Source organism: Pempheris klunzingeri, chromosome 5, assembly GCF_042242105.1.
Source record: "Pempheris klunzingeri isolate RE-2024b chromosome 5, fPemKlu1.hap1, whole genome shotgun sequence".
Classification (NCBI taxonomy): domain Eukaryota; kingdom Metazoa; phylum Chordata; class Actinopteri; order Acropomatiformes; family Pempheridae; genus Pempheris; species Pempheris klunzingeri.
The window spans coordinates 16,504,714-16,517,432 of record NC_092016.1 but is presented as its reverse complement, the minus strand read 5'-3'; the positions used below and the strand labels follow the sequence as shown (position 1 = coordinate 16,517,432).

The window sequence follows — 12,719 nt, the reverse complement described above, 5'->3', positions numbered from 1 at the left end:
TTAACGGTGAGTAAATAAATATATAAGTAGATACTGCTTAACAGTTAGATGAATCCCCAAACTCATGTGGGGATTCTTGAATCCTTAATTTTGAATTCCTTAATCGTTGGGTCTCTCTCTCGCTGGGGAGGAGGGAGCACGGAGAGGGACAGAAAGAGACTGAACAGGCTGGTCAGGAGGGCCGCTTCTGTCCTGGACTGCTCCCTGGACTCCATAGAGGAGGTGGGTGAGAGGAGGACACTAACAAAACTCAAGTCCATCATGGACAACCCCTTTCACCCCCTGCACGGGACTGTGGGGGCCCTCAGCAGCTCCTTCAGCAGCAGGCTGAGGCACCCACCCTGCAAGAAGGAACGCTACCACAGGTCATTTCTCCCATCAGCCATCAGACTCTTTAACAGCAGCATCACTGGCTGATGTTAACACACTGTTTTTCCATTCATATCATTCCACTCCTTGATATTCCTGTCCATACTTGTACATTTCACATTTTATTTTATGATACATAGTATAAATATTCCGTAATGTAAATATTCCATAGTGTAAATATTTATTTATCATCACAACACATATTTATTTTGCTATTGCTTTATTTTCCGATGTTGCTTTTATTCACTCTTTCTTGTCTATTGTTGCTGCTGTAACGTGTAAATTTCCCCCTATGGAGGATCAATAAAAGAAGTCTAAGTCTAAGTCTTGATTAAAGAGTTTGGTCTAGACCTGCTCTTGTGTTATGAATTGGCGCTATATAAATAGAGATTGATTAATTGATTGAGATGCAAATCCAAAATACACACAATGCTAAAGATACATGTACAACATGTATTTGACAGTACACTGTAGATTTATAGTTTGCATGCAAAACATTTGACCAGCCTGTATAAAATGATGCCTTGTAATAGTTTAAACCCCCCAACAGTATGGAAGTAGTTTAAATTGTCCACATGCAGCTGAAATATTTAAAAATCCCGTACACATCAATGCATAATATAAAAAAGTGACCCACAAATATATCATACATATTTATTTAACATATATTACAATATGCATATAATATGTAGGACCTTGACATATGATTGAGTATTTCTATTCTATAACCATAGGCGAGAAATAAAACACATTTTTAACGGCAGTAGTGTTGGGTTTACATCAGATTTTAGGGTCGGTTTTCTCTTTAACGAGCTCAACCGCGGCGGCCTCCATTTCCCACAATTCCAAGCGGCTTAATTCTCCTTGACTTCAGTGCGTCGTCCGTGCAGCCGGGAGCGGAGCGGGTGACAGCAGCTGACTCAGTCCGGACGGTGAGGTGTGTTTACCGGCGGAGATGTCTCTGTCGTCCGGCCTCAGCGGCTCAGACACGAGCAGCCGGAGGAGGAGGCCGGCTGAGCACGCACACGGTGAGCGGCTGATGAGGAAAACTTTATTTGTAACAAGCCGACTGTCAACACATTCTCCATTTTAAATCTGTCTGCAGACACCGTGGGGCTCATTTACCCCGATACCAGTGAGAAGAGAGTTGAGGCAGCCAGCTCGGTATTGACAGGGCTGTAGCCTGTCAGCCATGTAGTATCGATTACGATGTGTGTGTGTGTGTGTGTGTGTGTGTGTGTGTGTGTGTGTGTGTGTGTGTCTGTGTGTGTGTGTCTCTGTCTGTGTGTGTGTGTGTGTGTGTGTGTGTGTCTGTCTGTGTGTGTCTGTCTGTGTGTGTCTGTCTGTGTGTGTGTGTCTCTGTGTGTGTGTGTGCGTCCCCTTCCCCCGTAAGTGTGATGTGACATTGAAAATGTGTGTTTATTTAGTTGGGTCTGCTGACAAAGACCCTGTAGCTGTCTGGGGCTTCAGCTAATGATTGATTGCTTGTTTGACAATTTTACCAGATAAACAGCATAAATTGATTATAAAAATAGTCAGTTATCTAATTGATAAATGGCCCATTGCCCAGACTTTTGCCATCACTCCACAGCAGCAACGTGTCTGACGATAAAATTAATGTGGGCAAGTTACCAAGTGTGCATTCATGAAAACAAAATTGAAAACAAAGGAACAAAAGGGCCGTTAAACCAATGGATTGTGGCTAGAGGGCTACCTTTGAGAGATCAGCTGTCAGAAAAAAATTCGTTTTTGACTTATTTATTTTTATAGATTTTGCATTCATTCTAAACTTGAGTGTCTTTTACTTCTACACTGAAAAAAATTACGCCAAAAGTTGCGAATTAAACTAAAGCTGCCAAACCCGCTCTGCCTGTGCACAATTGCCAACACTCACTGGTTTCTTTTAAGTTCTTTTCTCAGATTCAGGAAGCAAATTTAAAAGCGGAAAGAGGAATCAAAACAAGACTCTACTTAAAGTGTGTGAAGGCACCATTTTGAATGGCTTAAAAAGAGGAAGTTCAGATTATTGTGCAGGCCTGTCCCATGATGCCAGTGGTTTGCCAGTATTTACTCATTCATTAAGCCTGTATCTTTTACTTAATTGCAGTCATGCCTTTGGTTTCCCCGCAGAACAAATCCAGCTGTTGTCAGGCTGTCGGAGGCAGTAATCAGTTAAAGATGGATGGAAACTTTTTGTTTGAGGGAAAGTTATAGTGCACTCGATAAATTCCCAACACATTAACATCACATGTGTGATGGTCCTGCTACTGAAGTCAGTGCACGTGGACGTGGATGTTGTCTTGTGTTGGGTGTTGGGTTGACAATAAAATATCTGAGATTTCTCCGATATTTTATTGTCTCTCCTTTAAATCTTCAACGCATCCCTCCACTTGCTTCTTAAATCTGACTTACACACAATCACAACTAGTTTGAAAGGCAGTTGTGGTCCAGTATGCAACTAAAACACATGTGACTTGGAAACAGTTACAGAAATGATGGAGTTTTAAATGAGGGAGAGGAAGCTGATATAAAGTTATGACAAAGTAATAAAACTTTTTAATGGATAATCAGATATAAAGCAGATTTCTTCTTATGTCTTAAAATGTGTCTGGAGGAGATCTTTAAATGAAAACTGTGCTAGCAAATTAATTTTATAAAGGTAACATTTAACTATATGATTGAACAACACTCTCAGAAGTCACAGGTTTAGGCACAATTATGTCTCCTTATTGATTATTATAGTTTTTGTACATACTGTCTTTGTTGGTTCTCTCAGTGAGATTATTTTCTTGCTGTTTATTGCAGATCCTTCATGGGAGCATGATCCCCAGTCAGGTTACAGTCAAGAACAGATTGGTGACCGACTTGGTCCACAACCTAATTTGACGAACACATGCACTCCTTCTCACCACTCTGTGTGCCCGGCCCTGTGCACAACAAAATGCACGTTTCCACATGCATGTGAGTATCAGTACCAACTTATTTCGATTTTTTTTTTTTACAGCCTTGCTGATGTGTTTTCAAACATTTATTTGTCAACTTGTTGGTTGTCATTTTAGGTCCGAGCCATCATGTGTGTGATGACAGCTGGGTGGAGATCCCGAGCAAGAGAACCATCAGAGCGGAGAACGAGGTGGAAGCCAACAAACTGGTCAACAACTACCGGGTGAGATGTCTAAGGGCAAATGTTTTCTCACGCAAATTAAAAATGGTCCGAGTGTAGCTCGACAGGTTCATTCCTCAAACTGTGTGTGTGTGTGTGTGTCAGTTTGGTTTTAGAAAATGGAAGAGCCATGTGACAGAGCGCCCATTTGAGGGCAGGTCAGAGGTTGTCAAAGAGCTCTACTCTGAACTGAACATCATTAAACCACATTCAGGTACAGGTTACCATGCTCCTTCAGTGTGTGTCAGGTTTGTGTTGAAAGATAATTCAGGTTGATTACAACTTGGGCCCTAATTTCCTCAGATGTGGCCATTGTCTGTCTTTTGACTGTTAAGGAACACACTTCTTTACATCCAGATTAGTGACTAACTTTATTTGGAGCTGAAAATGTCACAAGTGATCCCTCAGTGATCAGAAACACTGTACGCACAACCAAGGCAAGAATGGCTTGTCTAAGCTGAGACAAAGAAGTCAGTCTGTAAACTGTGATGGACATTTACAAAGGATAGTTGGGGTAATAATCTTACTGTGCTCTTTTGCTTTCTCTTCCAAATAAGTGGCTAAAGTTGATGTCATGATTATTGTCATGCCACATTACTGACTTTACAGTTTTTAGAGATGCTTCTGTGTTCCCAGATCTTTACCTTGATGATGTTAATATTATCATTACTGAGAGAAATCATGGCCAAAACTACAAAAATAAGTTCCAAGTTGTAATAAACCGACATTAGCCTTATATATACAGTACAGGCCAAAAGTTTGGACACACCTTCTCATTCAATGCGTTTTCTTTATTTTCATGACTATTTACATTGTAGATTCTCACTGAAGGCATCAAAACTATGAATGAACACGTGGAATTATGTACCTAACAAAAAAGCTCATCAAGAGAATGCCAAGAGTGTGCAAAGCAGTAATCAGAGCAAAGGGTGGCTACTTTGAAGAAACTAGAATATAAGACATGTTTTCAGTTATTTCACACTTTTTTGTTAAGTACATAATTCCACACGTGTTCATTCATAGTTTTGATGCCTTCAGTGAGAATCTACAATGTAAATAGTCATGAAAATAAAGAAAACGCATTGAATGAGAAGGTGTGTCCAAACTTTTGGTCTGTACTGTGTGTGTGTGTGTGTGTGTGTGTGTGTATATATATATATATATGTGTGTGTGTGTGTGTATATATGTGTGTGTATATATATATACACACATACATACATAAAATTAAAAAAATATATAAATATATATAAATATATATATATATAAATGATGTGGAGACAAATTGTCAGTCCGTGTTGCTGGGGGATAGGTCTTTGTTCGTCTTTCACTAAAGATCTCGTCCTCCTCGTCAGGTCATCTCATCTCATGTGGAAATGTAGTGTACGTGTTTCTCTTTGGTTGGTGGGTCTCTCTGGCGTATTTCCTGGTCAGCATACTTATGTTCATCACCATCACCGGCGTACCGTACGGTAGGCGAGCCGCTCAGCAGAGATTAATGATATTGTTTATTATTGATCAGATACCGTCCTCATTCACGTTTCTCTCCCGGTCCTCAGGCAAGCTTTGCTGGAAGCTGTCCTGCTACTTCCTGTGGCCGTTCGGCAAGTCGGTGCACGAGGTACTGTTTGGGTTCAGCTAATGTTCCTCCTGTTGTCTCTTTTCCTTTTTCTACTAACTGAAATGAGGAAGATACCCAGTTTCCTCATAGTCTCTCACTGACTTGTGGGCACAAAAGCTGAGGTGTTGCTTTTCCTGAATATCGCCACAAGTCTGCAACACTCCACAGTACAGATGCTGCAACTTGCTACTGCAATACATTGGTGAGGAAGGCCCTGAACGCATTTTAACAAATTCCCATCAATGCTATTCTGCTCAGTGAAGACTTTTTATTTCATGCTAGGGATTAGAGACAAGGAAGATTTGGAATAATGATGTCAATTTGAGTCAATACCAGTGACCCAGTTGTTACTTCATAAGGTGCAGAAGATCCTCCACAGAAACATAAACACACCAACCTACATTTTCAGCCACTCTGTGATGGAGGACGGCACTGTGATGGAGGTGTTTGGTGCTGGGAAATGTTTCTCATTTAAACCCAAAAAGTGTATTGTATAGCAGAATCATAATAGCAGTATTTTGTATCACACTACTGCATAACCTCTTTAGTAGACTGTTTATATTCACGCTGTTGTTTCTCAATTGTTTCTGAGAACGGGACTACTGTATACTGTATGTGTAAACAGCTCCTGGATTTCTAATAGAAGTCAAAAGGTATCATTGCTACTTTTTGCTTCCCTTCACTGGTTTCTTTGGAAATTAGGGGATTTTTATAAATTACCTGTGACATACAAAAAGCTCAGTCAGCAGCGGCTCACATTTCTGAAATTTTCGTCTACACCCTCGAGCTGTAAACCAAGCTATTATTTCCTAATCTGACTGTCAGCATTTCAGCAGATAGCATTCACATTAATGCCCTCTATAACCTTTGAAGCAGCCTGCAATTATATTTCTGTTCTTAAAATTCCATTAAAATCTTCCCCTTGAAAAACATCATTACACTAGTTTCTTTGGTATGATTTTCATTTTACCTCAATTTTTATCTCTATTACTGTTCACATGTATCTGAGTTCCTTTTATTGTGGAAATGAACACATTTGACAATTGATTACTAATTTGAGATATTTATCAAGCAAAAATGCCAACGATCCATGGCTTTCAGTTCCTTAAATGTGAAAATTTAGCTCTGAGAAGTTATGTTGGGGATTTTTTTCTACTGTTTCATACATTAAACAGATCAGTCAATGCTGAAAATAATTGTTAGTTGCAGCCTTACTTGTAATTGTAAATGTAATGTTGGTGCTTTAATGAGTGTAGAAATAACACTTTCCTGTGGTTGTTTGTCCCCAGATTGGAAATACTTTGAGGAGATGCTGTGAACAAGCACCAGACTGTGAGTGCAATATTGAGGGGACAGAAGATAACTCACCAGTTCTGCTGCCTTCACCCACAGAGGTGCCAGTCCCAGAGTTACCAGGAAGACCTCTGCGCAGTCCCTACTGGGTAACAATACACATTCAGAACATATAGACAATACATGAGCATCTTTATATATGACAAGGCAGCTACTCTGAGTGGTCTTCTTGTTGTGTAGCGCCGTTTCTCCACCTATGTGTGGCTGCTGCTGGGATATCCTCCTCTGGTTGTCACCCACTTGCTGGCCTGCTTCTTCTCCTGGATCCTGGTTTTCACCATCCCTGTTTCCAAGATGAACGCCCGGACCCTTGGCGTCATTCTCCTCTTGCCTCCCGAGGATGTCTCCGTCTCCTCCTGCTCACAGAGGAAGGCAAGTCAGAGATTTAGTGTTTATCATCCACAGCACATAAACCCCTGGGTGATTATCCGCTGCTGGTTTTATGCTCACTTAGTGTCTTTGTTTGACATAACCTTCAGCATCAAGGCTACGAGACCAGAGCGCTGCTGTGCTGCTACCATGCTGTAAACTGGTACTACTACAAGTATACTGTTGATGGGATCAATGTGTTCGCTGTCAGTATCCTTTACCAGTATATGTGAAGCCTGTGTGTTCGTACCAATATGTGTGGGTGTGGCATTGTGTATCGTATAGAGACTGGTTATCATCTTTAACCCCATCTCAGACCTCTTCCCTCTAGTAATATTTGCCATGGTAATTGGATATGTTGACCGAGAAAACCAGTACGCCAGCTCCAATGTCAAGTTCACCATAGCAATCGGCTCCATCATACCTCTGTCTTATTATATTGGTATGGGCATTGCCAGGTGAGCTGTCCTCATAACCTTAAAACACACTTTTAAAGTGATTTTAGGCCAAATAAAAGAAATGTGACGTTGCCTTACACATCTACTGTACCACAAATGTCAGAAGAAAAAAAGTGCTCCTGATTAATTAATTTTCGATCATTTTTGGCGCTTGCAGTATCTCGGCCCAGAGTAACTTTGCAGTGGGTGCAGTGGTGAACGCCAGCTTCGGCTCCATCACAGAGTTGACCTTTTACATCACAGCCCTGCTCAGAGGTCACCAGGCAGCCAACCCGTGTCTGCAGGAGGTTGTTAAAGCGGCGCTGACTGGCACGCTGCTCGGATGCATCCTCTTCATTCCTGTGAGCCCACCTGCATTTACGTTGCATTTTACAGCTTTTAACATGAGTGAAAAGCATTCAAATGTTTAAAATTAGTGGCTGTTTTAATTTGTAGCCCGCCAAATTGCTCCTTGCCTTTTAAAATAATTTTGCCTCACCAACTGTTGGAAAAAAAATCTTCTTCCTTATCATTCTGTGTGATTTCAATCCGTACACTCACTGAGGTTCTACGTTACATTAGTGAATCAGTAACATCACAGTGGACAATATGAATGCTTTGTCTGATCCTCAGGGAATCTGCATGATAATCGGAGGGCTGAGACACAGTGAGCAAACATTCAACAGTCGATCCACAGGAGTGAGCTCTGCATTGCTTTTCATCTCTGTAGGAGGCAAGTATTTGAAACCCCACACATATGTTATTCATGCCATCATTTTTAGATGAGCCAGACACAGGTGGTTGTAACAACAAAAAAGTTACAGAACTTTTTGAGAAATTAAAATAACAAAACATTTTCGTTTACAATCATTTACTTTGAGTGTGCTGCAGTTTCTCCCCTAGGAGAAGCTCAGACATGTTCGACTAGCAGCAACGTGCTGTTTCTGCCACCTTAAGACAAAGAAATAATATGCTGCTAAAATGTCAACACTTGTGACACTTGCAGGCAGCATGTTACAGCTCTAGTTGTTTTCTGCTTTGTAGCTGCTATTTTCAGCATTTTTTTACATTTAACACAAATAAATGAGAAATGCATACTGAATCATCAGTCCAGTGTCCAGTTCCTATAATAGGTCCATCTTTTAGATGTGTGATAAATCTAAGAAGACAGCACCACGCAGTAGCTAACATGAGACATCCTGTTCTGTACTGGGAGTGAACCCCTTGTGAACTCTGTGACTATACTATATACTCTAATAACACTACAGTACTGTATCTATGAACTGGACTTGACATTTATTCTTTTTAAGGCCACTTGACCTTAGAACCATTGCACTTGTCTGTAGGAATAGTCACACGTCCAGAAATATTCTACAGATAAAGAAAAGAATATGTGAATGATATCAAAAATGCTTAAGTTCATACAGTTCAAGTCAAATATTCAGTTCCAAATGTAACAATCTAACATGGAAATACTAAGCAGCAACGGATCCAGCTGTACAAGAGTTTGGCACACTCTCATTTCTGTTTGGCAAAACTGAAATCAAATGCAATGTAAAAGCATCACCTAAATGTTATACACTGGCTGATTTGTCGCCCTGGCAGGTGTGTTTGCCCCCACGCTGTTCTCCAAGGCTTACGGGAGTCTGGTGTGCGATGCCTGCACCAACTCCACCGGGGGAAACGGCACGAGCAACAGCAGCGGACCATTTATCTGCCACCACTGCCACTACGACCTGGTCAGCATCATTAGCTCGGAGGAACTCCCAAACCTTCAAGTCTCATGCTAACAAGCCTTATGTGACTCACATACACTGTTATGTAAAATGTGTCATGTTGTTTTTAACAGAACAATGGCACACTCTTCCACAGCCATGTTGAGTAAGAAATTCTACTTTCTTTTCATTTATAAACTGACTGTAACATACAGGAATTAAAGGACCATACTGTGTTGTATGTTTTAGTCTTTGGTCGTAGGTGTGGACTGAAGTCACTATTCTGTGAGCAGAAGCTCATTTGAAAAATGTTCATGTTGGTGCATTTGAGGAAGCTTAGTCCTTAAGGAACAGTTAATCTTTCCACAATGTCCATGTTTGGTGGTTATTTGTCTTGATCTAATTTTCGGCAACAGACTCTAAAGTCTCAGATTTTGGGAACTGAATGCACCAACGAAAGTTTTCAACACTTTTCTCTTTAATTTGGTTTTGATACAAGTGAAACAAATGCAAAACGATATCTGCCTGGAAGGAGATAAATTATTCTAAAACTAGACCAAGAAGCTAAATCCTGTTACGTCACCATATGGTCCTTTGAGTTTCTAAAATAACTCAGTAAGCTCTTTATTTTTCTTCCCTCTCACTTATTGTGTGTTCTTGTCGTCAGGCCGCTGGTGTACACAGTGTCTGCCCTCCTGCCACTTGCCTACATCATTGGTCTGATATTCACACTGAAGACGCACGCCCACATTTATGACATTCATGTTGGAGAGGGACAGGGTACGACTCTGCCTCTCATGGATCACAGTTAACGGCGAACACAAAGCTCTACCTTGCATTATACTAACACACCACACTGTGATCTCTCTCTTTGTCCGTGCAGTGACAGGCCACCACGGGGCCGTGGTCCACTGGTCACGGTGGAGGTCTCTGCTTATCCTCATCCTGGCCACAGTACTCACGTCTGCTTGTGCCGATCTCGCCACCGAGCACATCCAGCCCATACTGAACCAGCCCGACGTCTCTCAGGTCAGGACATGCATCTGAGCGTGCTCTGGCAGTTTTTATTTGAGTGTCTCCTTCAGCTGTGCTCACGTTTCTCTTTCTTTCTCTAGTATTTCATTGGAGTGACAGTTCTCGCTATGATTCCAGAGATCCCAGAGATTGTTAATGGGATCCAGTTTGCACTCCAAAACAACATCAGCCTGAGGTGAATCCCAGTCTTTATTTTTTTTTAAAAAGACCTTTTTAAAATGTGATATCTGTGTCTGAATGATTTGTCTTTTTCCAGCTTGGAGGTGGGAATCTGTATTGCTGTTCAGGTCTGCATGCTACAGATCCCAATTCTGGTCTTGTTTAATGCCTTCTATGTAAGACACTTTCTCCACATTTTGATCATTGATTCATTCATATAGATGCCAGCTGTCTGCTGTTTTATAGGCCTCTGTAATCAAACACCATCTCTGCTTTGGACAGGATGTGGGATTTGTGCTGATATTCAGTGACCTGCACCTGTGGGCCAGTATCTTCAGTGTGATTCTTGTCAACTACATCTTCATGGATGGAAAGTCTGATTATTTTCAGGGTAGGTTCAGACCTTTGCCGTGTAATTAGAGCTAGAACACCATTTTCAATAGAAACGAATTCATCTTCAAATTATGACGTCTTTGGAAGCATCCAGAAAGCTCTAAACCATCCTCACTGCTTCACGTGCTGCCCTCTTGTGACACACACTATGAAAAGTGAGGAGTGACCCTCATGACATTCTATAGAGGTCCTCACTGGTGGTTCCTCATTACAGAGTTAATTGATCTTGCCTTCCTGCTGACCAGTTTTAAAGCTCACCAAAAGCTTTTATATGGAATCCCTGACATTGTTTTCCATTTCAAACCAACCTGCTGAAGAACCATCACAGTTTACGTTTGGTTTCCTTTTTTTTTTTAGTTTTTGTCAACATTGTTATAGATGTAAGTGTGATAGTTTGTTGCATTTAGGTTTAGTCATTTATCTGGATGACTTCACTGAATAAAACCCAGAACACTGATTCAGCAAAGTTATCCAGATAACTGTAATCCTGCCAAACACTCCTGTAACAACAGTCCCTGGGTACATCAGAATTTCAGGATTATAAAATATTAACACTGACTAAAAAACCTCCACTGTGATGGACTGCCATATAATTATAATATAGTTCTATTACTGTGGTTTGATAGAATATCATCGTATAACAGAGATCTTTAGTTTGCTCCAATGACACGTCAGTCTCGTATTCAGTGTCCTGTGCCGTCTTGTTTTTCTCTCTCAGGTACAGCTCTGGTGATCGTCTACCTTATTCTATTGGCTCTGTATTACTTCGCTCCATCTCCAGCAGGCTGCTGACTGAGACTTTCCAAGCTGCACTTTTGTTAAGTCTGGAGAACAAATTCAATACCACTCCCCGATAATGAGACTTTATCCTGACAGGATTTGGCTAAAATGACCGTGTGAATCCTGACATATTTATTTTGTTTTTAATGCAGTTTGATAAATTATACAAATGCTAAAACTTTTAACCCCCGGTAGGTACTTGTTTGGACTGTACAAATATTATTACTCATGTAAAATGTACAGTTTGACAGCTAACATACTGAACTATGTGTGCATAGAACCATAATTTAAGGTTTTTGTAAACTGGTGAACGAAAGAAATGCATTATTTTTACAATACAAGTGGGTATTATAATGTAAAATATCTGCACTGATGCCATTTTGTTTAAGCTACTGTTGTAATACGTTTTCTATACTTTAACTCCAAAATGGTGCATGTCTCGAGCTAGTGACATCAGAGTCATTGTTTCAAATAAAACACTGGCCCCATGTAGTTGGAAAATGTGGCACGGCTGGCTGTGCTGAGCAACAATAACAACATCAATCAATACAACAGTTCGAAAAAACAGCTGTCTTGTGTTTTTATTGTTTGCACAGACAGGAATTACAAAACATCATGTACATTACAGCCAGAATTGCCTTTGAGGAGACATTCACCTTTTCTCCCAAGTGAAGTGACATGCACACCATACCCACATGCAGAAAAAAGGGGAGATCAGTTAATTTTCATCAACATCAAAAATGATGCAAATATAAACATCTCAATCTCAAGCAAGGCAGTACTTTTACCAAGTCCAAGCATGTACTGAAGCAGGCTGTTGTTTCACTTTAAGCTATAAATAAGGCCATAACATGTCAAATATAATGTAACTGAGGTGTAGTTTTGAATGTGAAAGTGGGCATCATGACACAGTGAGTTTTAGATGAGTTAGCTTAGTATTATGCCAATACAGTTACAGTGAACATGTGAAATAAAATGCTGAAGATACTACAGATACTAAAATTTATGACAGAAATTGATAAAATAGGTGAAAAAGGCAAACCCGTGACTCAGTATGAGCAGCTGGAAGTAGAACTACAGTATTTAAGCTTTACAGTCCACAGTAACTGCAAACATTTGTTTTCATTAAAGTAATCTCAGCGTAACCAAATCTGGTTTCACAAAAATGAGACAGGTGGCATTTTGGTGATGGTGAACGTGAGTCTGATCACAGTATTTAACAACCTGAGTACGCCTTACATACTCTACCTTGTGACTAGTTAAAAAAAAAAAAAAGTCCCATGCCACTGATTTTTCAAAGTACCACAGCATTACAACACAACAAAAAA

General features: G+C 40.4%; 1 protein-coding gene across 1 annotated transcript; it reads left to right on the top strand.

The window, feature by feature from the left end:
• The first annotated feature begins 1,259 nt into the window (after window positions 1-1,259).
• LOC139201793 (uncharacterized) lies at window positions 1,260-11,967 on the top strand. Its single transcript, XM_070831217.1, has 20 exons — window positions 1,260-1,397; window positions 3,175-3,330; window positions 3,429-3,535; window positions 3,638-3,746; window positions 4,885-5,001; window positions 5,089-5,150; window positions 6,440-6,592; window positions 6,684-6,875; window positions 6,983-7,082; window positions 7,189-7,330; window positions 7,488-7,671; window positions 7,943-8,042; window positions 8,915-9,048; window positions 9,159-9,190; window positions 9,692-9,804; window positions 9,908-10,053; window positions 10,140-10,234; window positions 10,316-10,394; window positions 10,501-10,609; window positions 11,330-11,967. The coding sequence occupies exons 1-20, from the start codon at window positions 1,325-1,327 to the stop codon at window positions 11,401-11,403; spliced, it is 2,277 nt and encodes a 758-aa protein (XP_070687318.1). The 5' UTR covers window positions 1,260-1,324; the 3' UTR covers window positions 11,404-11,967.
• The last annotated feature ends 752 nt before the right edge of the window (window positions 11,968-12,719 follow it).

What these genes read in the sequence shown, in the direction of transcription:
- LOC139201793 (XM_070831217.1), top strand. Translation starts at nt 1,325, where the DNA reads ATGTCTCTGTCGTCCGGCCTCAGCGGCTCAGACACGAGCAGCCGGAGG. An exon ending in GATCAATGTGTTCGCTGTCA is followed by an intron (nt 7,083 to 7,188) that starts GTATCCTTTACC and finishes ACCCCATCTCAG; the next exon opens with ACCTCTTCCCTCTAGTAATA. An exon ending in TCTTGTTTAATGCCTTCTAT is followed by an intron (nt 10,395 to 10,500) that starts GTAAGACACTTT and finishes TGCTTTGGACAG; the next exon opens with GATGTGGGATTTGTGCTGAT.